Source organism: Gopherus evgoodei, chromosome 3, assembly GCF_007399415.2.
Source record: "Gopherus evgoodei ecotype Sinaloan lineage chromosome 3, rGopEvg1_v1.p, whole genome shotgun sequence".
NCBI lineage: Eukaryota > Metazoa > Chordata > Testudines > Testudinidae > Gopherus > Gopherus evgoodei.
Window position 1 is genome coordinate 183762747 of NC_044324.1, and position 25993 is coordinate 183788739.

The window sequence follows — 25993 nt, forward strand, 5'->3', positions numbered from 1 at the left end:
CAGTGGATAGTCCCAGGTGCATCAGAAGAAGTGCAAGACAAGACACTCCACCGTGCACAGTTAAATAACTTAATAGGAGAAGTTTCTTTGTAAACTTTATCAGTTAATAGCTATCTTGTGCCCTCATAAATCAGGGTTTATATCCCTTATAAAAATGTTTCACTCTTTCTAAAGGAACTCTGAATATTCTCATTATCCATCTTGCAGTATTCTTAAAAAAAATCCTGCTAAGTTCCTATTCTTAGTGGTATTTTGTAGTAACGAATTGAAATGGAAGCATAATGAATTTAGTTGCTGAAACATTGCCATTGGATGTCTTTTGTTTTCTGTCCCTAGTACCAACTTCAGAGCTGGCACAACGTGTCCAGAAATCCTGTAGCTTGCACTGTGTAATTTAGAGAAAAGAGTCAGTTCTAGTGTGGCCCGTATAGAATGTTCCATTTATTTAGAGAAATAAAATTAGTAATTTTTAGGGAACAAAACAGAAGTGTGCTAATATTTTGTAGTACGTGAAAATAAATTAAAAACAAACACATTGGTACTCCTTCTATCAATGTATCAATCTACTGAATTTTCTTTAAAAAGAGATAAAGTAAGAATTTTAGGTGCTCAGATTTTTTTTTAAATCAGCCCTCCCTCTAGCTTAAATTCAGAATCTCTTAAAAAAGTTACATATAGTTCATGCACAATAAAGATCAACGTGTATATATTTAAAAACAAACAAAATCCCCAAACTGATCATTCAATTTATCACATGATGGAGAACACCATGGCCCAGATTTTCAGATGATGCTGATGATAACATCAGTTAGAGTTTTTTGTGAAATCTGTATGTTTGTGTGTATAAATCTTGATTTTATGAAATGCTCATATAGATGTGTACAAGCACAGAAATATCCATTCATAATTTCAATCTGTTTCACAGATACAAAGCAACTTCTTTATGGAGAATTATACATTAGTTTGGTGTGAGGATTAATCCAATTTTTTTGGATTTTGAAAAAGGAATTTTTTTTTATTTTTGCAAATAAGCATGTTTATAGTCCAGTGTTTAAAAATGTTACGTTCAGATAATCCAGGTTGGGAAAAAAAATGAAAGCTTTAGTAATTCCTTATTAATATTTGCTGGGTATTTTGGGAATTTAAAATGACTTTATTGCTTAATAAAATTTGTATACAATATATCCGGTCTAATTGAACAAGTAGAAGTACTATATGTAAAATATAGTTTAAAAATATAAGTTGTTTTCTTCAGTCTGGACCACTCTCTACAAATCCCTACTCTCTGTGTGATCTGTTAACGGGTGAATTTGGTAAATATGTGTATTATTATTGGTGGTCTAAAAAATCTATTTAATTCCAGCTAGGATATGATAAACGGTACCTTTAGCAAAGTTGCTCCTGTGTGGAGATATATATATAATGTTTTAGTTTGTGCTCTGATATGCAGCAAACAAAAAACCAAAACAGCATGCTGTATTTCACTTTGTCCTTTAGAGTGGTATGAAGTATTACACAATCATATTATTTGCAGCCATTATTCATTCTTGTTTAATGCAGTATCCAATTACTGTAATATATGTACGAAAACACACAGAGTTAAGTATGTAAACTGAATGGGATTCATGTAGAAACTATTGGTTCTTAACAATTGTTCAGGAAACCCTTTGATAGCCTGAGAAAAATTGCCTTATTTTCCCCATGGTTGATTTGGTGTTTTACACAGGAACATGGGAATTGCCATATGAGATTACACTTGTTGTCCATCTAGTCCAGTATCCTGTCTCCAACAGTGGTCAATGCCAGATTGACATAAATGACTGCAAGGTGCAGCCCTCCGCCCCCCCGCACAAGGCAGGCAGCTGTGGGGTAACCTGCTCCTAACCCCCTAGTAGCTAGAGATTTTTTAAAATCTTGAAGTATAAGGTTTTACATCCCTTCCAAAACACTTATTTTGTTTAAAGTATCTATTATCAAAACTGGATATTCTTGTTTCTTCAATTTTTTCCATTGTAGTGAGAATAGCAAGTTTTTACTTGTGTAGAGAATTAACTGCTGAATGTTTGGAGGGGGGAGTTGCACCTAGTGCCTCTGTCATTTGCTTTAAATCTTGATATAAATTTACAACTAAATAATCTCAGCTAGAGGAAGGGAGTTCTGTTTTTAAGTAGAATGTTGATAATTTATAATGTGTTCTTGGCATTATTCCCTTTTGAACAAACTAACAAAATAAGAAAAGTCTTACATCTTCAGAATGTATGCAAGGTGGATGAAATTATTCTTACTGATTCTTAAGACTATAACGTTCTCATTAGATAATTCATAAGTCTTTCTCAGTAATATGATCTTAAAATAGCTGGTTTAGCAATTGTTCTGATAATATAAGAGTAGAAGGTTTTAAATGATTGATTTCTTTAAGTGCAAAGAAAAAAACTGTTTTTATTTATTTTACTTTATAAGGATGACACCACAAGTTTTCTAAGAAGAATGTGAATATCTGAATTCTTGCCTTCTCATCCTTCTTGTTCTGGAGCTGGGTATACATATACTTTCATTCATGTTCGCTTGTGATAATCTGAAACAGGAGTAACACTTGTTCAGTGTGGAAAATCTTTAAATATATATAACTTGGAGTGAAAAAGCTAATGGTGTAATTTTCGTTTTTTTTCTAAATGACCTTGAATGTCAGTGCAATAATTGGTTATTGCTGGAACAAAAGATAGCCCCGTCTTAGATTTGTTTGAATTCAGGAAGCTGTGTTTGCCAAAGTTAAATTTCTGTGACGCAGCTATGTCAAGTTTCAGCAGCCACACCTCTTCTAAGCAGTTTCAAATCTTCAGTTTTGACCTTTGTTCATAGCAGTATTGCTTTTCTAAAGACACATTTGAGGATTTTAAATTGATTCTCCTAAAACAGCTCAATCAAAAAGGGGAAAACGCAAAGTTTTGAAATGAAAAAGCAATAGCAAATACTGTTACGTTTTCAACCTTTGTTTATTAATTTTATTCAGCGACAATTGGATAACAACAGGACTGGATGGATACTGTTCCCAATCATTGTGGTAAGGATAAGTCTGAACATTACTGTGATAAACAGTGAATGATGTAGCTAATGAGGCTTTCGTTAAGTGAAATATTACAGCAAAGCTACTTTAATTCTTGTTTTTATTAAAATAACACTGGCTTGGCACTCAGGATTTTTCAAACATTGTGAGAGAGTGGATTATTTCTTATAAAATGTATCAAATTAAGCATGCATAACTTTGCTGCTGCAGCACCTTTTTCAGTGCGGCACCAGACAGGTGTATTGCATAAGGTTTGCCCTTTGCGTTGGCAGTTAATGTAAACCTTGGTTCATAGTAAGCAGTGCTGCTGAACTGCTCTCTTTGGAGCTATGAAAATAAATGTCCATAGCTTTATAGTGAAAGTCATAGAGTTATGGCTCTATAATAGCTTTTAAAGTTATTAATGCCTGTTTTCAGAAAGTTATGGTTTGAATGAAGAAAAATCCTTTTTTTGTTTAAAGTGTAAAACTGTGCTTTTGTGTTCAGTGATTACATTGTATGTATTGACTGAAGTCAGTGGGGCTCTGCACGGGCACAGTTTTGCAGGACTGAGGCCTTGATTGGTGTAAATCATTGCTGATGTAAAAACCGAAACTTCACGAGTAATTGCAATTTTAATTGCTTTTCATACTAGGAGGAAAAAATATTTCCTGAGCGCTGAATGTGGATCTTAAAATACCACCATTTCAAAAGAGGATGTTCATGTTGTGCCTGCGGCAATCCATATTTGTGCAGCAAATGCTTGGTTTGAATATATAAATAGCCAACTTTTGTGGTAGAACCCTTTGAAAATTTGACCCTTAGAGGCAAATGTTATTTATCATGGCTTTTGCCAAGTCCATGATAAATACTATTTTTAACATGTCTCAACATTATGTTCATCTGAAGCAACCACAGTACATTTTATGAATGTTGTGAAAATCTTAATTCCATATGTGTGAATATTGCCGAGCTTCTCCTGGTTCCTTTACTGAAAGGCTTTGTTGTAATTGAAGCAGATGGTGTGAGAGGGGAAGACTGTGTCAAGAGGCTAGTTTCTGGCAAGTTTTCGGCAGGCTGTTTAATATTACTCCATAGTTGTATAAAGCATTGGGTGTCAAGCCCTTTTTATAAAGAGCAGTTTTATAGGGGATTTGTAGAGATAGTGGGACATGAAAGCTTTTGCTTGTAGGTCACTTTTTAATTTTGTCCCATTTTCATGGTACCCCCAAATTACTGGACAGCTGTCCTGTCCTTGTGAAACAAGTTCGTGATTTTAGTCTAGGGGTGCATGTACACCAAAGGCACCATCACAGTTGTCACTAATTAGTAGGGAGCACAATTGATGAATATTTCACTTTCTTGGGGGGGGGTGACACCAAGGCAGACTGAGGCACACTGCTACGGAAGTGTGGAGAACTTTGAACTGCTGGTGCTGCAGCCTCTGCTGTCTAGTTTGTGACAAAACTCCACTTGGGAAAAAAAAGCAAAAATTTTAAGACTATTTAAATGTTACTCAATAAAATAGGCTCCCTTTCCTCCCACCGAGAATCCCAGGGATTTTACTATACTCTTCTTAGGTTTCTTCCTTCTGTTTTGATTTCCTCCAGAGCTGCCACTTTCATCAGCCCCAAGGAGGTATCAGAAGAAAGTTTTTAGTGCTCCTATCAACTCAAAGGGCTAAGCTTGCCTCCTATACTGGTGCTGGCATAAGGAAGGGAGATAGAGAACGGAACTTTTGTTCACTTGTATAACAGCAGCTGATGGCTTTCTCTTAAAGGATTTTGCTAGGTTCTAGAATATTTGATTACCAAGACATTTAGCATTCCTTCTGTTTAAAATGAAGCATTTGAAATCCTCCTTTTGCAGAATGTTTCTTCATTTTGCCTTTGTATAATGGCTTTCTTATTGGTAGGAGATGTTGATTGTTGAATTCTTAGGACTTGTTAAAGCAGACTGGTAAAGGTTTTCTGGTTAGGGATTACTTTCAGAGAACTGCTGTGTAAAATACATTCAGAGTGTGTCCCTGTCATGAAGATAGATACACATATATTAATTATACTGTGAGAGGAGCTTTTTCAATCTGCTTTAAGTTCATATGTTAAGTAGTTTCTTAACATGGCTGCAACACATGTGAGATGGCATTTAAGACCTCAGTATAGTTTTCTCAACATAAGAGAAATGGGATGTTTAACTGAATAACACTGATTTCCACATGGCCTGATCTTGGGAGGTCCTGCATGCTTTCAAAGGGACCTGAGGCTGTATAGCACCTTATAGGGTTAGGACTAGAGCTGGTCGGGAAATAGCTTTTGTTCCCACGAAAAAGTTTTCATTTTTGTCAAACATTTTATTTAAAAGCTTTTGGGTTGTTGTCCAAAAACCTGAAACCTGATTTTTTTGTATTTTGTGTTTTTTTTTTCAATGAACACTTGACAAATTTAGACTGAAATGGAAGATTTTTATAGACAATATGGTTGGGGGCAGGTGGAATTGTGAAATGTTTTGAATGAAAACTATTCACTAGCACTAATCAGGATCTTAGTTTCTGGGAAAATCCCTTTTACCTTCTCTTTGGGTTGCAGGAAAGGTGGCAGATGAAGGCTGCTAATGTAAGGTGAAAACAGAATAGCAAAAGAGAGTTGAAAAATAAGCAGACTTAAACATGCTCTAACTGAGCTCCAGTCTTCAGATTCTGTTTATTTTTCTGCTTTATGTCTGACAACCTCTTAGAAGGGTGGGATGTGATGTGGTTTTTGGCTTAAGTCGGAACTGTGTAAAATTAAGAGTGTTGATAATTAAGCACTTAATTTTTTTCTGCATGGAGATAATTCTTTAATTTGTAGACAGGTTTACGTGATATTCACAGTACATAACTCCTACTTGCATTGCCTCCTTGCAAGACTGTTGGCAGTCTTGTACATTCCACTCTACGTGCCTGTTTTCAATTAGCAAAAACAAAATTTTCTGGGCACCCAAGGGACCGTCTCTCTAATACCTGTCTTGAATGCTATTTAAGTGTTAAAATACACTTGAACTAGAGATCACTGCAGTTTCTTCTGGATGATTATTGCTCAGTGCTATGCTATGAGAATAAGGAAGATAATTAGGTTTAATAGTTTAGTCTTCTAGGGCAGATTCAAAGTGTGTGATCTATTGTTACATAAAAGTGGAGACTGAAAAAAGTGTTTTCAGAGTGACATTTGATTTGCTTGTTTGCTTGTGTTTTCCAGTTAGAAAACTGAGGGTTAGGAGAAGACTTATTATCAGGAGAACAACCTATGCAAGTACAATGTATGTTGGGGTTGTTGTAATAGAACTATATGGATATATTGACAGTTGTTTTCAATCATACGTTATGTAAAATAAGCAAAAATGCATAGAGAGAAACAGTTTATTGCACAACAAGTTAATTTCTCTTTTTTTCCCCTCCCTTTCCTTTTCTTTTCTGTTTTTGCCAGTAATGTCCCTTTTCCAGAAACAAGATAGTGTGAAAGCCCACCCTGTTATTCTACAGGCTTCTGTTTTTTTTTTTCTCCCCACTAAACTAGCTGAAACAAACACTGTGGCGCTCCGCCTGACTTTGGAGAGGGTACCCTTGAGGATACCATTGATGCATGTCTAATAGGCCAGCAGGGAGTGCTCATATAATAGTGTGATCAGCATATGTCCTCCCCATAAACGAAGTGTGTGACTTCTACGCTTCAGCAGATTATGGGCAAGTGTAATTGAAAAGGTCAGTCTCTCGAAGATAATGGGGTGTTTCTTTTGTGTGGTAACTCCACATATGGCTGTCATTGTGCCATGTTATTTGTCATGGCTCTGAAAGATTGGTTTTAGTGTCATAGTCAAAGAGATCAAGGCCAGAAGGGACTACCAGATCATGGAGTCTGGCATCCTGTATATCACAGGCCACCAGCAGCACCTACATGCTAAACCAACAACCAAAATTAGACCAAAGTATTACAGCCCACCAGAGACTAGACTGTTATGTGCCACAGGAAGAGAAGAGATTAGGAGGGACCGAGGTGCACCAGTGCCAATGATTCAGTGAAATATACCCAGATAATCCTAGCAAGTGACCTGCACCCACCCACTGCAGAGAAAGGCGAATCCCCCACTCCCTGTTTCCCTGTCACTGCCAATCTGGCCTGGGGGAAAATTCCTTCCCAGCCCCACGTATGGAAATCAGTTAGACCCTGCACCTGAGAGAATGTTCTGTATTAACTCAGTGCATGGGCCCTGTTTTTCATTCCCTTTATTGCTTATGGTCAAGGCATCTAGTCTAGGATCATTTCCATAGTGGCATTTCATTTTCCCTGTGAAGGTGGTAACCTTGCTCATCAGAAACACTGTAGTTTATCTTTGGTTTCTGGAATGGGGGAGAGAAAAATGTTGCAGTTTAAGCCATCTCTTCTCTTGCTTTGCAGCAGGTTAGTTGTGATAAATTGCCCTGCCCTGCATAGAACCAGCCCCTTTCTATCTCATGGCAATGATATTGGAGGCTTTTACATTTGGTAGATTCCCCCCTCCCCTTAACATTATTGGCATTTTTTCTTTTTGGTAGAGACACTGACAACGTACAAATCAGATTTCTCTGTGAGAATTTTGTTCAGAATGTATAATTACAAGTTATATCTCAGATTGAAAATATGTTAATGAAAAATTTTTTAGTTTGTTTACTTTGTGCATTTGGCATTGCCTTCTGACTAGTGTTTTTCACTGTTTCCATTATATAGGTATATCAGTTTCTTTTGTGCTGCAAAAACCCTGGTAAACAACAACAGGGTGACATAAAACCCCTTGTAAAAACTGTTTTTGTTTTTTAAATTAATCACTTGAGAAATATTCAAGTTGACAGTGTTCTTTGCTTCACTAACTTCTGGGATTCAAATTTTGAATGGCAAAAGGTCAATCTGGATTTGTTAGGTGTTGGCTTCTTGTCTCAGTACATGTCTATGAAGTGTTATAACTAGGTTTTATTCAGAGCATTGTAGCTGAAATCTTAAATCAACCCTCCTCAACTGTCTGATCAAGAATTAGAAGTTAATTTCACTCCCTTTGGCCATTAACAAGGCAATTGTCTGACTGTACTGAATTAGTATATGTATCTGGTTGTATGTCTGAACGTGTATCCCTATGAGGAATAAGTTGCTTCTTGGGGTCAGAGGGAGAGAAGGATGATGGTGCATCTTTTTGTTACAACTCAGAATATATATTTTTGTATAGAAAAAACCCTCCAAAATAGCGCTATTGTCAAACTTATAAAATGTACATGATATTTAAGAGGCATTCAAACTTGCCCCTGGATGGGCAGGGGGGAAGCAGTGTTTCTCTTTCAAGCTCCATCTACTTGACAGGAAAGTGAGATACAGTAGATTATCCAGATGTTCAGAATGTGATCATGCATGGTCTGCTGGGCTCTTTGGACTTGCCTGCCATGTATTGCATTCGGATGCAGTGTGGACTCTGTTTGACTCCTTTGGCTTGATTCCCTTTCATTTGGGGCTCAGCTGTACCCATGGGCTCTTTGGGAATTCTTAGGCTTGATTCCCCATTACTGGAACTCGGATACTCTGCTAGGCTCTTTGGATTGGGCCTTTTCTTGATTGGACGAGGGGGCAAAGGGAAGACTCTACCAAATGCCACCCACTTGTGATGTCAAAATGAAATGTCACGGTATGGTGTAGATCATCCTTCTTTCTTAGACCTGGTAGGTATATCGGTTTAACTAATGTCTGGAATCTTAGTGCAAATGATGAAATTATTTTATTTTAATTGGATGCTCTCATGCCTTGTGACATTTGAGGCGACCCAGTCTTTCCACCTCCATCTGTCTAGTGCCGCATTTCTTGCTCTGTTACAGTCTATTTCCATGGCGGTGGCATCTTTCTCAATTGTTTTTTTTCAATGTCATTGTTGTCCTCCTCTTTTCCATCTTCCATCAGGTGGTATCCAATCAAGGGCTTGTCTAGAAATACTATTTTTTGATATCCATGCAACATGTCCAAACCACTTTTAGCCTTCTTTCTGAAATCATTGTCTTTAGAGTCTGCTGAACATTCTACCAGTGGACACTAAGTATTCTTCACAGGCATCTCTGATAAACTGCATAAAGTTTGCTATTGTAGGTTTCTAGTGTTTGCCAAGTTTCAGAAGCATACAATAACATGGATATCACAAAGGCATTGGATAACTTTATCTTGGTTCCTGTGTGAATCTCCTTATTTTTCCAGATATTTGTCAGTCTTGAAAAGGCTTCACTTGCCTTCCCAGTTCTTATTTCTGGTTCCTTATGGAGTTGGCCGTTGGCAGTAATTGTGCTTCCTAAATATGCAGACTCACTAACTATGTTGTGTTCTTCACTTTTGATTGCATGTGCGCTGTCATTTCTGACTCCTCTTTCAATGATCATGACTAGTTTTCTTTTACCCAGTGAAAATCACTGCCTTGCACTTTAAGCGGGGGCGGGGAGGGGGTGTGTGGTTGGATGGGAGAAGAGAGCAATGCTTTCTGGCTTGTAGGGAGGAGGGGAGACATAAAGCTGCTGAAAAAGCAGTCAGCGTGGTGGATGATTCACCACATAGGACTGAGAAGTTTTAAAAAGTCAGTATGGGGCTACACCCCACTCTCATTCACTTGGAGCAAGCTGGGCAGCACCTTCCCTCCCTCCCTAATTGGGTCACAAATATGCCGAGTGTTTAGCTATATCAGCTATGGGCATTACGCTAGCCACCCCACTAAGGCGGGGCTGGGAAGGAATTTTTCCCTTGCCACCATATTGGCCAGGTGCATTGGGGGTTTTTCGCTTTCCTCACAGGAGATTCAAGTAGGCACAGCATGACGGGCGGTAGGCCATATATCGCAACTATTTATTTAACTGTATAGCGGATGTTCAGTGCAGGTACTCTATAAATAAAGGCACAAAAGAATGGAAAAATGGCCTGGAAAAGGAATTAAGGAGAGGTGCTTGGTAATTAAGCAAGTCAGGAGGCAGTTGAGGACTTCTATGATTGGTGCAGCAGGGAGTCAACGCCCTCCCCCCCATCATCATAGTCCACCTTAACCCCTCCTGCGAAGGAGGTGGTCAGAAAGGTCCCAGCAAGGGAATTGCTGGAGGAACCTGGATGAAAAGGGTGTGTGGGAGAGAAGGAAACTGGTGGAAGCCCCTCACCCCCCCCGGAATTGGATGGAATTGGTAATTTCCTGGCAAGGGAATTGTTGGAAGAACCTGGATAAATAGGGAGGGAGCTGTGGAAGCCTCCCTCCCCCTCAAATTGGCTGGAATTGGTAAGGTCCAGGCAAGGGAATTGCTGGAGGGACACAAATTTTGCACCTGCTCTGTACATTTTTTATCCGCTGGGGTAGTCCCAGATGTCTATCTAATAATGAAGTGCTTGATGGAAGCAGGCCTTTTCATGCTCAACCCTCTGATGCTGCAAGGTGAAGTCAGGTTTCCTGTTTTCAGTTCATGTTGGGGTGGGATACTTTTGGGCAATTGTAAAGGTACAATGATTTGTGTGGGTACTAGTTCAGATTTGAAGCAATTGTACGGGTTACATTGTGAGGGCACAAACTACTCAATAGGGGCATTTATATCACAGTCATATTAATTTTTTGGTTACTGGCTGACAACTTTGGTCATGGTGCACGGGCAGCAAGTTTGGATTCCATTTGATGGGGTTAGAATTATTGGGAAGTGGCAGTTCAGTCTCCCAATGGTGCAGTCTTTGAGAGAGATGAGGTGCAAAGCCTGCAAATGCCTTTTCTGCAAATTTAAGCCTCAGCCTGTTTTGTGACCAGGAGGATGGATTAACTGGGAAATCTGAGCTTTTGTGGTGAGACTTGAGAGCTTCTCATTCAGTATAGGACCTGCACAGCCCATAGGCCTTGGAGTTGCATAGAGCCATCAGGATCTTGGGTTTAAGTGTGACAGTGAGACCTTGGACAGCTAGGCTGCTCTGGATTTAAGCAACAGAAGTGTGGAAGGGGGACAAGTCAGCAACAGATCAGGACATCCGTTGTCTCCCCTTTCCTGCTGCAAGGACAGATTCCCTTGAGAATTTACCATTTCTCTTGTTGAAAAGTTCTAAAAGATGTGAAAATGAACATTTGTGCCTGTCCTTACTAACTTCTACCATCAATAATCTCTCCTGTCAACCTGTTTTAATAAAACTTTATTCAGTAGAAAGAGTTCTGGCAAAATGCAGAGGATTCATGAGTATTTGCTCACCAATAACTCCTGCTTATAAAAAAACTTCCATAAAGTAATATTGTTTCACTTGATTAATATTATTCTGGATTTGCTCTCTGTTTGTTCAGCTGGCCAGGGGACTCTAAACATTTAATTATTTATGCAGTTTCCTTTCCTTTGTGTTCAAAAGAAGTAGATCATTTTGAAATGCATTGAAAGAGAAGCATAAATCTAGTAGAGGTGACATTCTAAACTGTTGTAGGTAAAGACCTACACCATTCATATAATGTATTTACTAAATTCAGATAAAAGATATCATTAGCACAGTTCCCTTACTCAAATATGGAATGTCTCAACTGATGATGCAGAATCTCCGCTCCCCCGCCCTTGCGCTCCATTATTTTTTTTAATGTCCATCCTCAGTTAATGTACAGGACATCACAAGATGTTTGAAGATGGCCAGCAATAAATTAAAATCTCATTAGACAGGGAAACTTTGCTACATTCTTGCATACAATTAAAATGTGAATTTTGCATATACCAGGTTATAATATACAATAATAGAATCGATTACACTTCATTTTTCATCTGTTAACAACCTCAAAGTATCCATAATGTTGCAGTGTAAAAGTGTTTGCCATGACGTACAGAAAAGTCTGCTTTGAGAAGTGTCCTTCATTTATCTGGGTTTGTGTAGAGATTAAATAAGGTCACAATCTTACAAATGAAATATGGGTGCAACAGCCTGCCCTGATGGTCTGCAAAATAGTGGTGTAAAAGGAGCTATTTTAAAGCGGCAGATTTTCTATTACAAAATGTTACTTCAAAACATCGCTATCATTATTTAAAAAAAGAAATATTTTTGTCTCCTCAACTATAAAAAAAAATTGTTTATAATAATTATACTTTGAACTTCTATAGTGTTTTCCACCCGAGAATTTAGAAATGCTTTACAAATATTACTTAACTCTGTCAGGCTGGTCAGATATTTGTCATCAAAACTGTTTTTTAACAGAAAATTTGGTTTTTGACTAAACATACTTTTTCATGAAAAGTGTCTGTGTTCTTTAGAAAAGATTGATGTTATTATTTTTGCTTTTTGGTCAAAATATTTCAGCTGAAAACCAAAATATTATGATTTGGAAATGCTGCTGCGGTGCCTCATTATGAGTTTAGTTGCCTCATGTTCCCCTTCTGCTCGGTGGAGCATCTTCCATAATGCCTCCTGGGTACGCACTCCCATAACAAATATCTTTTCTTTCCAAAGAAAGGAGACCATGGTGCATCATGGGAGATGTAGTCCAATCAGGGAACATGAAACTGAAGTACAACTCCTAGGAGAAAAAGTGACAGTATTAACAAAGCAAAATATTTCTGCATTCAAATTTCATCTGGAAATCAAAATTTTCAGGGGAAAACCTGCCATTTTCGAACCAGCTATAGAACTGAGCCTTATAGAACCCCTGTGAGGTAGATAAGTAGAAAAATCCTACTTTACAAATGTTGCAAAATTGAGGCATTGAAGGGAAGAGTTTGAGGCAGAAAGGCACTGCTTTTTGAGTCTTTGAAAATTTAGCCCTCAGAGTATATCTATACAGGGGAAAAAAAAACATGGCACTGCTATGGCTGGCCCATGTCAGCTGACTCAGGCTATGCTGCTAAACATTGCTGTGTAGATGTTTGGGCTCAGGCTTGAGTCTGAGCTCTGGGACCTCCATCTTCATAGGGCCTCAGAGCCCAAGCCTGAATGTCTACTCAGGGATTTTTCATCCCCAGAGCTTGATCCCTGTGAGCCTGAGTCAACTGATCCATACCATCTGTGGGTTTTTTATCCCTGTGCAGACCTATCCTTAGAGTTTGACTTGCACCCTAGAGTGGCAGAGCTGGGAATAGAATATAGATCTCATCTTGACTTCCAGGCTTGATCTTTAACCCAATAATACCCATTCCTTTTACCAACACTTCTCCGTGCCTTTTTTGAAAAATACTTGGAAATTGCCATAAATGTGCAGCTTTACAAGGGTCTTTTGGCAGTAATCTACAATGAAGTTTTATAAAATGCTTTTTGGTGCTATGAATGAATTTATTAATCTGACCACTTTGTTCACATTATTTTAGAAGTAAATCTGACAAATAGTCGCAGTGAGTTAAACAACTTGCTTAACCCCAAAATGAAATTCAAAGTTAAGATAAGATTAAAAACTCAGCGCTATAGGGTACTTGGGATGCACCATTTGTACTGTGGTCTGTAAGTGCAGCAAAGGATGAAGTGGCAGCATTAACTGAATTTCTTTGTTTATCTCCTTCATTTGGAGATGGGTCATTTTATGGTAGTGGTCATGATTTTTTTGTGTGTGTTTGAAGTGGTGGAATAAAAAAAAAGAGACTCAGGGTTAATTCAGAACATTGAAAAGGGGTCTAATCTTGCTGCTGTTGAAGTCATTGGAAGTTCTGCATTCTCTTCAAGAGAAGGAGGAGGATTATTGGGCCCATGGTATCAACGGAAATGTTTTGATAATAAATGAGTGTAAAGATTGAAATATGCATATTAGCACATCTTAACATTTGCTGCTGTCAGAAACATACCTGTTTTCCAGTAGCACTTTCTTGAGGGACTTCTGATGTATCCCAGCGGCACGGAAATACAACTGTTTAGCATGGATATGATTATAAGTTACACTGTTTTGGTGTATGAAACATAAGCAAAACTAACAGAATGCTTAAAATCTTGTTTGAGAAGCAAAAAATTGCAGGTTACAGCGGTCACTTTGTCATGCCTTCCAGAGAGATTTTTTTAAAGACTCTAAACATCCTGACTCTTTAGGTTGTTTGGATAGAGCTGGTACGAATGTAGAAGAGGAGGTTGCAATAGATGTTGTACTGCTGGGGAAAATATTCTATATTGCATAGTCAAATATGAACATGCTGTGAAGAACAAAGGACTTAATTATTGCAGAACTATAACATTATTTTTTCATGTGAGATGGACCCCTTCCAGCTCTGATTGTTAGGCTGGTTCTCTGTTACTTAAATAATTTATGAAACTGAAAGGTTACTAATGGTTTTTCATGGATCATCAGTTTATGGGCATAGTTCCAAACAATCTTCTTGTGAAGGATAATTTAGTTAGAACAGTGACACAAATTAAGTGGAGGAAGGAGGCTCAGCAGATTGATAACAGGATGCAGAGCCTTAGGGCTAGTCTACACTAGGGGAGGGGATCGATCTAAGATACGCGACTTCAGCTACGTGAATAGCGTAGCTGAAGTCGAAGTATCTTAGATCAAGTTACCTACCCCTCACGTCCGCAGCTCCCCCTGTCGACTCCGCTACCACCTTTCGCGTTGATGGAGTTCCGGAGTCGACAGGAGCGCGTTCAGGGATCAATATATCGCGTCAAGATGAGACGCGATATATCGATCCCCGAGAAATCGATTGCTACCCGTCGATACGGCTGGTAGTGAAGACGTACCCTCAATTCTGCATGGGTACCTCCTCCACTGTAAATCCAATACTGATGGGTTTCCTGCCTTTGTCCCAGGCTTGGAGGTGGTGCACCAGAGCCCTTGGTGGCTTTTTGGCTTGCTAGCGCCCCTTGGTGGCGCAACTGGAGAACTTCACTCCTACTCAGAGCCCAGTCTTCAGCCTCTGCGCTGGAAGGCAGAGGTTCTTTCCCTTAGGCTTCTGCATTCCAGGCAGGATTTTCTTATTTTTTTTTTTGCTGTTTTTTCCCTTTCCCTCTCCGTTCAGCATAGCAGCAGTTCTAGCAGGGAAATTCATTTTTTTGTTTTTTTCCCCTGAGGGACTGAAGGACTTGAGGCTAGAGATTCCTCTGGCCAATTGGTTGTCTCCAGAGCTAGAAGCAGTTGCATTCAGGCTTCCTATGCTGGCAGTCAGTGAAGTAGTGCTCACAAGAGTTTGAGGGGGTGTTTTGGGTCTTCTTCCGATGTAGAACCTGATGTAGGTCCTACAATGAACTTATCATCCAGGAGCAAGGATCAGATCAGGAAGGAAGAAGATACCTGAGACATCTGAGGCTGCTACAACAAGATCCTTTTGCCCCAAGGGCTTGTCTGTACTGGGGTTTGTCTGTCCTATTATTGCTAATACTTGCCCGGCTCCCCCTGCAGGCTGGTCATCAGTGCCGTGTTGGCTTGAGGTGTAACTTGGAATGCTGCCACACCTTACATCCACATTCAAAAGTCTCTAGTTCACCTTACGTGGTGGTTTAACCTCGAGCTAGCTGGCCCGTCAGGGTGTGTGTGTTGAAACTTGAGTGCTGCTGACACTGGAACTAGTAATGCAGCAGAGATGCAGCTGATAGTGTTACCACAGCTCAGTTGCTAATCCCGTCATTCTGTGTAGTTGTGGTTTCAGTGTACTAACTTGAGCTAACTGTTGTAATGAAGACAAACCCACTAGTGGTAGCAAAAGTGGCAGCGCTATTGTAGGGAAGGAGTTGGTAACAGGAAGCCATGTCTTATAGGCCCTGTTTAAGTAGGGTTAGATGACAGTTTTTAAAACACCAGAGCCCACCTAGAAACTTGTCTACAGCAATCCCACTATTACTTCCACTAGTGGAGCTGTGCCAATGTTAACCATTGCAATAAATTTGTCAATACAAGGGCAGGGCTAATGTAGGCCCTAACACAGTGGTCTCCAAACTGTTGAGCCTGACCTCTGGGGGGTATGTGGAATGTTTAGGGAGGCATGTGGCTAGCCCTGATGGTGGGCAGAGAGGGAGCACCACACTTTCAGCCTCGCTCCTTTCCCAGCCTTGCTCAGCCTCCAGGCTCAGCTCCACTCTCATTGCCTCTCTGTCCCAAGCTGCAGTCCCACTCCACCCCCTACTCTGCCCCCAGCCCAGAGCTACCTTCATTCCCTCTCCACCCCCAGACTAGGTCCAACCCCAGCTGCAGCTCCACTCCACCTCCTGCTCCACATTCAGCCCAAGATCCACTGCTGAGGAAGCCTTGGCTGTACAGTAATGGGTGGGGTGGGGGTGGGCAGATTATGTTTCTGGTACCACTCCCCTAACCTGTTGTATTCCCTAACATCAGTGCCCATTTTCATGATGACCCACAGCTTCTTTGGATCTCTTCCATCAAAGATTGAATGCAGATGCTAGCCTAGGATTGACTCTGAAACTTCAGGTTTGATTGTCTAAATAGGTTTAAAATATCAAAATTAAGTGGTCTACACAGGCATTGTCTATATTCAGAATAATTATGGGTAGATGGTTAAAATGAATTTTATAATTTATATATTTTTAAAATCTATTTATGGCAACAAGTTATTTCTGTTTAGATGACAGTTGCTACACAAAAGTAACCTCTTTATTCAGGAGGATGCTGTGTTTGCTTATCATGTGCTTTTAGTGAATATTCTGTCTGCACATAAACCCCACACAAACTTGCTGCAACCTCTCCACCCCATCCAAAAAAACAGCATTAAGCAGACAGGATGCTTACTGGTAAGTAAGAATGTAAAGTTATTTCTGACATGGCAGGGAGAGAGAACTGACCTAGCACTAACTACATTCCTTCACAAGGCAAGTTCAAGTGCTTCTCTTCCCTCTTTTGATCCCTCTCCTGCAGAGGAGGATACTGACAAGAGATAAAAATGTGGTGGTCCCAAGAGCTCTGAATGGTTTTGTGCTTTCTTCCTTTCTAATGGAGAGAGGGAGAGAAGAATATAAAACAGTTAAAAGTGAACAGCTAAGCCAAACCAAAAAAGGAGAGGCTATTTACTGCTCCTTCATAATAGATACAGATGAGTTTTTTTGAAGGTTTTCTGCCTTAGGCCCCCCCCCCCACTTGCTGGAAGGTATTGAGGCCCCGATTTTACTTCTTGTCTCTCCTCTGCTACCCCCACATCCCATTCTTCTTGTAATACTATGTTACTTTGGCACTCTTTGGAAGACTGTGAACATGATATGACAGGACAACGAAATGTGAGCTGCAGATCTTCCAGACCCCAAGTCTGGAAAAGGGTATGGTGAGTAAGACCCACAGATCACGTGATGATCCCTTGTGACATCCTGCTGCTTGTCCGCCAAAGATTGCCAGAGTCCTCCAAGGAAAAGTGGTGTGTCAGGAGCTAATCAACCTGATGAAGAAAATAATAAGAAAAGAAACCTTTAAATATAAAAAAGTGTTTAGAAACTATAAATGGCAAAAGCAAAAGTTTATTTGCTTTGCAATTTACCTTTAACATTAAGAGCTGATCAGTTCAGACTTGCTATGCAAAGCAAGAACATTTTCCTCCTCTCCTGGTCCAGGATCATCATATTACCTCAGATATGATTCTATGATTCTTAACCTGACACCATTGCACCACTGTGAGTGTCTATAAACACATTTCCAAGACACGCATTATACCAGGGATCGGCAACCGTTTGCACATGTCCATCAGGGAAATCCGCTGCCAGGACAGTTTGTTTACCTCTAGTGTCCACAGGTTCAGCTGATTGCAGCTCCCATTGGCCACAGGGATGTGCTGGCCGCCACTTCCTGCAGTCCCCATTGGCCTGGAACAGAGAACATAGGATGAATCTGCAGACGCTGCAGGTAAATAAACCGTCCCGGCCTATCAGCCGATTTCCCTGATGGGCCGCATGCCAAAGGTTGCCAATCCCTGCATTATACCATATCATTATTGAATTAGGATGAGGAGATGAGCTTGGTTCCAAGGTAGGATGGAGCATCATTCACAAATGGGAAAAACTGAACATCTTTGAAAAGTAGTCATCTGAAGAGATAATTGAGTATAAAAAGAGGATTTCTTTTTTGTAAGAAAAGGATGAGAAAAAAATGAAAACTGTTACTTTAGTGGGGGAGGGGATGGAAATTAAGACCTAATCCTGTCAGACACAAACAAAACTAAATGCAAGCAAAGGCTGAGTCGCAGGTAAGAAGGTAAGGTGGGTCACAACTGGGCAACTACTCCTTGTTTTCCACCTCCTTCACTACCCTCTGCAAGGTCTGTCACCCAAAAGAGGATTCCCAGGCACACATGAAGCTTGGAGATCTCCAGCCCTCCCCTACTCTTTCTTACTAAGAGAGATCTTTAAATCCAGGCGCCATTACCAGTTCCTCCGGGCCTATTTATCCTCCCAGTTCTACCACATCTGTGACTACTTCTCTACTCTGCCCAGTTTAATCTGATTCTGAAGAGACCATTGGCCCTTCTTATATTCTTCTCTGTCCCCTGAAAGGATGTCTGAAACCCTCGTCCTTCCCACAGCCCTCTGAGGTAGACCTTTAGAAGAGGCTGATGTCCTCTTGCCCCTGTCAAACCCATCTACTCCTCCATCACCCCCAGTGAAGATTTAGAGAGGTATCTTCAGACGAATGTGGTACCTAGAGTCCCACAGGTCACGGATCCTTATGTTTTCTCCAGTGGAAAAAATGCCCAGGTGGATGATGCTGATCTCCCTCTTTTCCTCCATTGGGGACCTCTAAATTAATTCTTTTTGCCTGCCCATTAATTAACAAAAAGGTGGAATCAAACTGAGCCTCTCTGGATGCCTCCCAAGAAACTTGTATAAACTTGATTTGTCCTACTGTGATCTGTGGCTCAGCTTTGGCCTTGCGTTCCAGGGAACTCCATCTGCCTCTTAGAGGCGATTATGGCTCTTGAAGATGCCCAGAATGTGAAGCAGAGGGAGTAATTAGAACTACACCCCTGTTTTTCTCTTTTGCAGGCCCTTGTAAAAGGGGAGAGTCCTTTATGGATACCTTTTATCCTATTGTGCATCTAACAAACATTTTCCCCTTCTCAGTCAAACTCTGAGCTCCTCCTCTCTCATCACAGTTAAGGACATCTGCTCTGATGGAGAGATCAGTGGAAGCTAGCTGGAGCACCAGAATTTGGCATGATGTGCACACTTTCTCCAAATATGGAGAATCTGGACTTGATCTCATCAGCAGATGGTCTTTTAAACTATTGCATGCAAGAACTTTACGGTTGATATTCCTGATAGAATTTTTTAAAACATTGTAAAGAAGATTACTTTCTGACCAAGTCTTTAAATGGCTGAAATATATATTCTTATAGTAGAAGCTCTGGCATGTGAGAATGGGATTGCCTAAAAATGAAGGGTGGAAGCCTTATGATTCCTTTTCCCAGGCAAGTCCCCTTTCACAATACTTGCTACCTTAGGAGATGTGAACCTTCTGAGCACATTCCTTCATGGGCAGACTAGAATGTCTGACCTCAACCAATGAGCTCAGATTTTCCTAATCATGTGCACACAACAATGCATGCATTTGCATGTGCAGTAGCTGTACATGCAATAGTGGTGTTTGTGCATGCAGGTTGGCTGATGGATGTCAGTTAGTTTGTGCAATTGCTTGCAACATGGTTAAAACTTGTGTGTACGATTATCAATATCTGGATCTGTAGTAATAAATTGGCGAACCACTTCTGGGTACCCCCTTCATTAGGAAGCTGCCTGAGCCTCCCATGCACACTTGCTGTTTTTAATTGCTTAAAGTAAATTTTCAGAAAAATGAAATTGAATCAAATCTGGGAACTACAGGATTGTTGTGCAAAAAATTGTTGAAGAGCTGGAGTGGGGAGACATGGGAGTGGGAAGAGACTTCAGCAGCCCTGGATGCCTGGCAGGGTTCAGTTACATTTAAAATAACAGCTTGTTTTGATTTACGTTGTTTAGCTTTTGACTAGGAGGAAAAGGAAGTGGGTCACACTAGGAGACAAGTTCTACATCCTGCATAACAACTTCTTGTAATGTTTTTTGATTTATTCTTTCTCTGAGTCACCACATAAAAAATCATGAAAAGTATTGTCACTTTGTCCAGAATATTTAACACTGGCTTGTGTTAAAACAGGGAATTCTGGACTAGATAACTTTTGCGTGGGGGTATGTAGTCAAGTTGTACTAGGGATGCTGGTCTTTTGTGACTTTTTTAAACGCTAAAACTGGCTTATTTTCAAGTTTGCTTTACTTTGGTTATTCCAACTAGAGGGGAGAACAATGTCCAGCCGTTCAGAAGGAGCAAGGTGTCAAAGCTGCGTCCTCTGTTGGCCTTAATAGACCATGATAAGGACATTGTGTGAATATAATCTCTGTCTGCTCGATGACTCATGGTGGTGTAGGATATTAAAACTTTTGAACCCGGAAACAACTCTTATAAATATCTCTTCTTGTTCTCGCTTCTGCAGTATTTCCTTCCTTTATTTTATGGTCATTGAAAAGACAAAGCATTTGCTAAAACTGAATCTTATTTCACATTGGATGTTCTTTAATGTGTCTCTGCTCTGGGCCTGTATGCATTGTAAAATGCACTGTAAAATTGTTGGCAGACCAGATTATAACACAATTGTTCAAAGATATGTTGTTTTTTTTTAAAGAGCGGCAAAGTCCTGTCTTGAACATTGGGTTTCACTATGCATTTTTAACTGTGACCCAAAGCATCATCTTCAATAATGGAGAGGTCCTTAGGGGAACAAGTGAAATGTTTAGCCTTGTCTTTGTTATGCAGTTGTTTACTCCTCTCTCTTCCACCAGTGAGGAGGTGAGCAAGCTCTGTTCATGGGACAGTAATACTTGATATCTGAGGCAAGGAGCTGCGAAAACTTGTATTTGAGGCAAAGGATGGGATAAAAACGGATACAACATATAAATTATAATATTTTAAATGACATTAAGGATTTCTTCTTTGTTCCATAATTTTCCCATTGAGGGCTGTATACCATTCCCTTATTGCTGCCCCATGTTAAACATGCCTATTTCACACCTTGCTAATCTCACCCCACAGGTTTAGGAGTGAGCGTGCATGGCTTCTGGGGCTTTTTAGAATGAGAGCCATAGATCCTTACTGCTGGTCCTGAGGTGGCTCTTTTTCCAGTCTTCCCTCTGTCATGAGGGAGGCACTGTTCTGTATGGCCTTTGCACGGCTGGGAGCTTGCATTTCAGTCCTGCCCCTTGAGTCTGAGGTGGCGCTCAACTTTTATCTCTTCAAATGCAGAAAAAAACTGAATAATACATATTATGAAAGGACATATTGAATGCAAAGTTTAGCATTTCTGTTTGGCACAGAATTGAGAAACAAAATATTAAAATAAAGCAATCCTTCTTTCCCAGCAGTAGAAAAGTATAGCATAACATGACTTTGTGCCTGAAATAACATTCTGTACTGCTGGCTTGTCAGTCATTATCTGATAAATTACTGGTTGGTAGATCCTGCCTTGAATTGGAAATTTGACTGTGCATGTGCTGTAATGTAGAAGTATACTGTATCATTTGGTAATACATTTACTTAGGGCGGGGCAACAACCCCCTTCCCGCCCCCTCCCCATCCCGAAGCTGAGTTTCAGTGAAATTGGGCATAATATAATAATGTTGCCATGGCTCATCTGGAAGAGTGTAAAAAAGCAAAAACCATGTCTTCTTTTTTGACTCTTAAAAGGAATATTTCTGGCACCCTGCATTTTGGATTAGGCATGCAGAGCCTTCTAACGGTGGTGGAAATTGTACAACACAGTCTGCTGTGCCTAGGATCAGACCTATAGTCATTATTCAATAAGCATATGGCCTTTGATTACTCAAGTAACTTTCCCACACAGATGAACACTAGAAATTAGCTCAAACAAATATGCAGTTCAGTTTAAGCTGCCTTGCACTTGTGCCCCAAACTGACAGCGCACACTCTTATTTTTCTGCACCTTGTTTACCAATATTTTTTTAACTTCTGTGTCTTAATAAAGGCCACATTACAATTTTAATGCCAAGTGCGTTTTAAAAAAAAAATTACTTGGAATACACCCTGGTAAAGTTCTGATTACTTTACGATATAGTAAACACAAAAACCCTTTTGGATGCCATTAATTGCAGTTTTAATTTCATTGGAGCACTTGTTTGCAAAGAGATTCAAAAGCAATATGTTTCATGCTCTAGTGTAATAACACCCTAGCTTTCTGTTTGCAAATGATATGACCAGTGCACCTTGGAACAATCGATATGACCTAAGTAGAATGACAGGTTTTATGTGAAGGTGATACTGTTCTTATGCAAGCATTTTGAAAAGCAAAATAAAGTGCCTTGGATGAAAGCTATGATCTGAATGCCTAAATATAAGTAAATATCTCCCAATGGATGTACAAGGAAAGACTATGTAAAATTGTTTTTCCCCCAGGTCACTAGCAGTCTTGCCGACTTTCACAATTTTATTGTGAGTTTTGCAATAGTTGGTTTTCTTAAAGCCCCAGCTCCTGGAGCCATGAATTCATAAGAGAATCTCAGCTTTTGTTTGAAAAAGAGTAAGTTTCCATCAAAGTTGCAGAGAAAAGCTTGAAAATGGGACTTGAAATATAACCTATGGGCTCAAAATTCAAAGGGCAAACAAAATCCCTCAATTAAAAAAAAATCTCATAATTTTAAAGCAAGTCTCATGGTGAAGAGGACTTGACTCAAGAACTTGAACACTTAGGTTTAGGAATACTAACTATATTACTCAACCTAAAGTTATGTAAAGGATTTTAAAAAATACTGTATTAATAAAAGAAAAAAGTTCCAACTTTTCAAACATTTTAAATTTGGTAGGATATCAGATATTCCTCCTTTCCCCTATATGTGCTCAGATGGCTAGTTTTGGCCCCATTCGTGCAATCAGAACCTTGCAAACAAATTTACATACCCATGTGGCAGCACCCCTGATTCCAGTGAGGCTTTGCTTGGGCCTGGAGGTCTTCCTGCATGGATCTGGATGCAGAGTTGGATCTTAAGTATTGAAAAAGTTAATTGTAAAAGGAACACTTTTGTCAGTTTGAAAAGAAATAATCTGTTTCCTTCCTCTGCTGTTTAAAAACAAACAAATGCACCAACCAACTCCCCCCCCAAAAAACCCTATGCCAAAAAGCAGAAGATTCATCAAAGTGAAATATATTTAATTAAACATCAATGTGAATTCAACCCATGCTGACTTGAAACATTGTTTCTACTGTGCCTCTTTTATCTTTTGTTAAATCAATAGAGCACTGCTGAGCAAACTGCTGTGTTTCACTGTGCTCTCTTGCTTGTGCCACTTAAATTAGGACATGAAGAAACCCAAAAGTAATGGAACATTTTAAAAAATATCTGAAAAAAAGAATGTCATGGTTGAGGAGGTTGTTTACCTTATTCAATAACATGAAGGATCGTATCTCTTCAGCCTTAATGTCGGACCACGTCCCTCAGGGCTCCCTCCCTGGAGACGCTTCGCCTCTCTGGGCCTTTCTGGCCCCAGCTCTTCAGCTCGGCCACCAAAAGAGTACAACTCCCCTTCCGATGTGCATCAAAGTCCAGACTACTTTCCCGTGGCTGGTGGGGCACACCCAGGCCCGCTCTCTACTCTGGGTTTCCACCCTCAGCCATCCACCATGTCCCTTTTAAATAAACTGCATTGCTCCTACAATTCCCTGGGCCACTTCCCCGTGGGTCCAGCACATTCTTCACCCATACCTTAGGGTCTTGTTCTGGTGGAATCCTAGCAGCCAGCCCAGCGCATCATCCACTCTTCTCCAAGTCTAGCAAAGGACTGATCTCAGTCTGGCCCTGCTGCTCTTCTTATGCTAGCTGGCTGGGGCCCGATTGGCTGCTTCCCCCACAGCTGCCCTAGGCAGCTTTGAGGACCTCTCTTCTGCCCTTTTCTGGCCTCCACCTGAGGGCCTCTGGACTTAGTCCACCCCATCACAGTCTTCCTGTATTAGCGATAAATATGAGAACTTCCAATATTTTAGAATTGCTTCTGTGTAATAGCTATGACTTTACATTAATATTAGAAAATTACAAATTATGCTTAATAGCCATTCTTTTATACCTAAACAGTGGTTGCCTGTAATATTAAGAACCAGACCGCAAAACCTTAATGTTATCAAAACAACTAATTATGTTCTGTAAAGTGTGTGTTCAAACAGCAAGTTCTGTATAAGCTACTAACATGGTTATACTAAAACAACATTATGAAGAGACTATTGTATACAAGAAGATTTTTGGTATTTATTGTTTTTTGGTAAGACTGCAACAGGGTTAAGAATAAAAGAATAGGTTACAATAATCTTGGGGTGAAATCTTGCCTCTATTGAAGTTAATGGGAGTTTTTCCAGTGACTTCAGTATATCCCGGATTTTTTTGCTGGCAGTGCCCTCTTTGTTCCTCTATTCCACAGTTGTAGAACCTGCTTCCTACTATAAATGTGTGCAACAGAATCCAAGATTTGTTTTACACATTAATCTTCCAAACGCGAATCCACTGTAAAACAATATGGAATTCTGTTATCTTGAGTTCTAAGTCCCCAAAAGAACATCTGTTGCAGGTCCATCTGTCCCTATTCATTCCAATGGTATATTAACTCAATTTCAAGATTAGGTGTTTCATTGAAGATCTAGAAAACAGAGTGGTACTTAGAAGTTGTTTTTTGCCCATGTAAGTTAAAACTTCCTCAGGGACTCATCAATGTGTGCCAGGGTAGCTGGCTTTATATAGCCCCAAAATCAGGGAGGCAGAATGATAATGGAAAGCTATTTTAATGTTCCCCCACCCTGTCAGTGCAGCATCAGATAAGTTACTTGAGGATGCCAGGGAAGAATTTAAGGCAGAGGGATGTCTAGTAGCTAGGACATCACAACAGTCAGGACATAATGTGCTGGACATCTGTGCCGGACATCTCACCTAGGATTATGGCCTCAATGAGGAGGGCTTCTTGGTTGCAGAAGTTTGGCATTGCTCCAGACATGCAACAGACCGCAGAAGACGTACCATTTTCTGAAAAGGCGGATGAGACAATTCATTCTTTTAAGGATTCCAGAGCTGTGTTATGGTCTGTAGGGGCTTATACCCAGTCAGTAAAAAGGTGCCATATGTTTATAATGAAGGACAACAAAAAGAGCAGTGGCAGTGCTTTAATGTTGTTGCCCCTTTTGTCCACCCTCCCCGGTCGTGGGCAAAAGGAGAAGCTGCCACGGGGCCAGTGATTTAAAGGACCTGGGGCTCTGGCCACCACTGCCGTGGGCCCGAGCCCTTTAAATCGCTGCTGGAGCCTTGGGTGGCTTGGGCCAGACAGCGTGGAAGGACTGGCTTGGGCACACTGACCCCCCAACCCCACCCCCTTTCACCCGAGTCCCCACCTCTTCCGAGGGCTGGAGTCGGCCCCCGTACTGGCAAGTCTTTGGCTTTACTTTCACCCCTGGCCATGTGCATTACGTAGACAACACCATTACATTTTCAATCAACTGGTATTTCATGGAATTTTTTGCTTAGTATCTCTATAAACAGGAAGACTCAGCTACTTCCTTTAGACAAGTATTGCAGAGCTATTAAAATAGCATGGCTGCAATAAACCTTCTTTACAAACTGACAAAATGTCTAGATCTCTAAGCTTAACTCAAGCGTAATACTGTTTTTCCATTTACTTTAGTTTACAGTGTTCATAGTGTCAAGTATCAGAAGGTATATTAACTCTGTAACTTAATTTCAAGATTAGGTGTTTCATTATAACTAGCTGTGTTAGTCTGGATCTGTAAAAAGTAACAAAGTGGCACCTTATGGACTAACAGAAGTATTGGAGTATAAGCTTTCGTGGGTGAATACCCACTTCATCAGTGTGCATAGTGTGTCTTCTTACTTTAAGTGTAAAAGAAACCCGCCACAGGATTAAATACATTACAGTTTCACAGTTCTACATTCTGAATTCTTCCAATAAAGTTGCAATGCCAGTGTTGTAAAAAAAGAGAGATACTCAAAGCCCAAGGGGAGG

General features: G+C 40.2%; 1 protein-coding gene across 2 annotated transcripts in view; it reads left to right on the top strand.

The window, feature by feature from the left end:
• EML4 (EMAP like 4) overlaps positions 1-25993 on the top strand; it is a 263780-nt gene that overhangs the window by 59171 nt on the left and 178616 nt on the right. The window contains exon 2 of one of the 2 annotated variants that reach the window (XM_030557641.1): positions 3011-3061. The exons of the other annotated variant lie outside the window; for it this stretch is intronic. Coding sequence (XP_030413501.1) covers positions 3037-3061 — 25 coding nt within the window. The 5' untranslated portion in view covers positions 3011-3036. The remainder of the gene's footprint in view (positions 1-3010; positions 3062-25993) is intronic. 2 annotated transcript variants of the gene reach the window in all.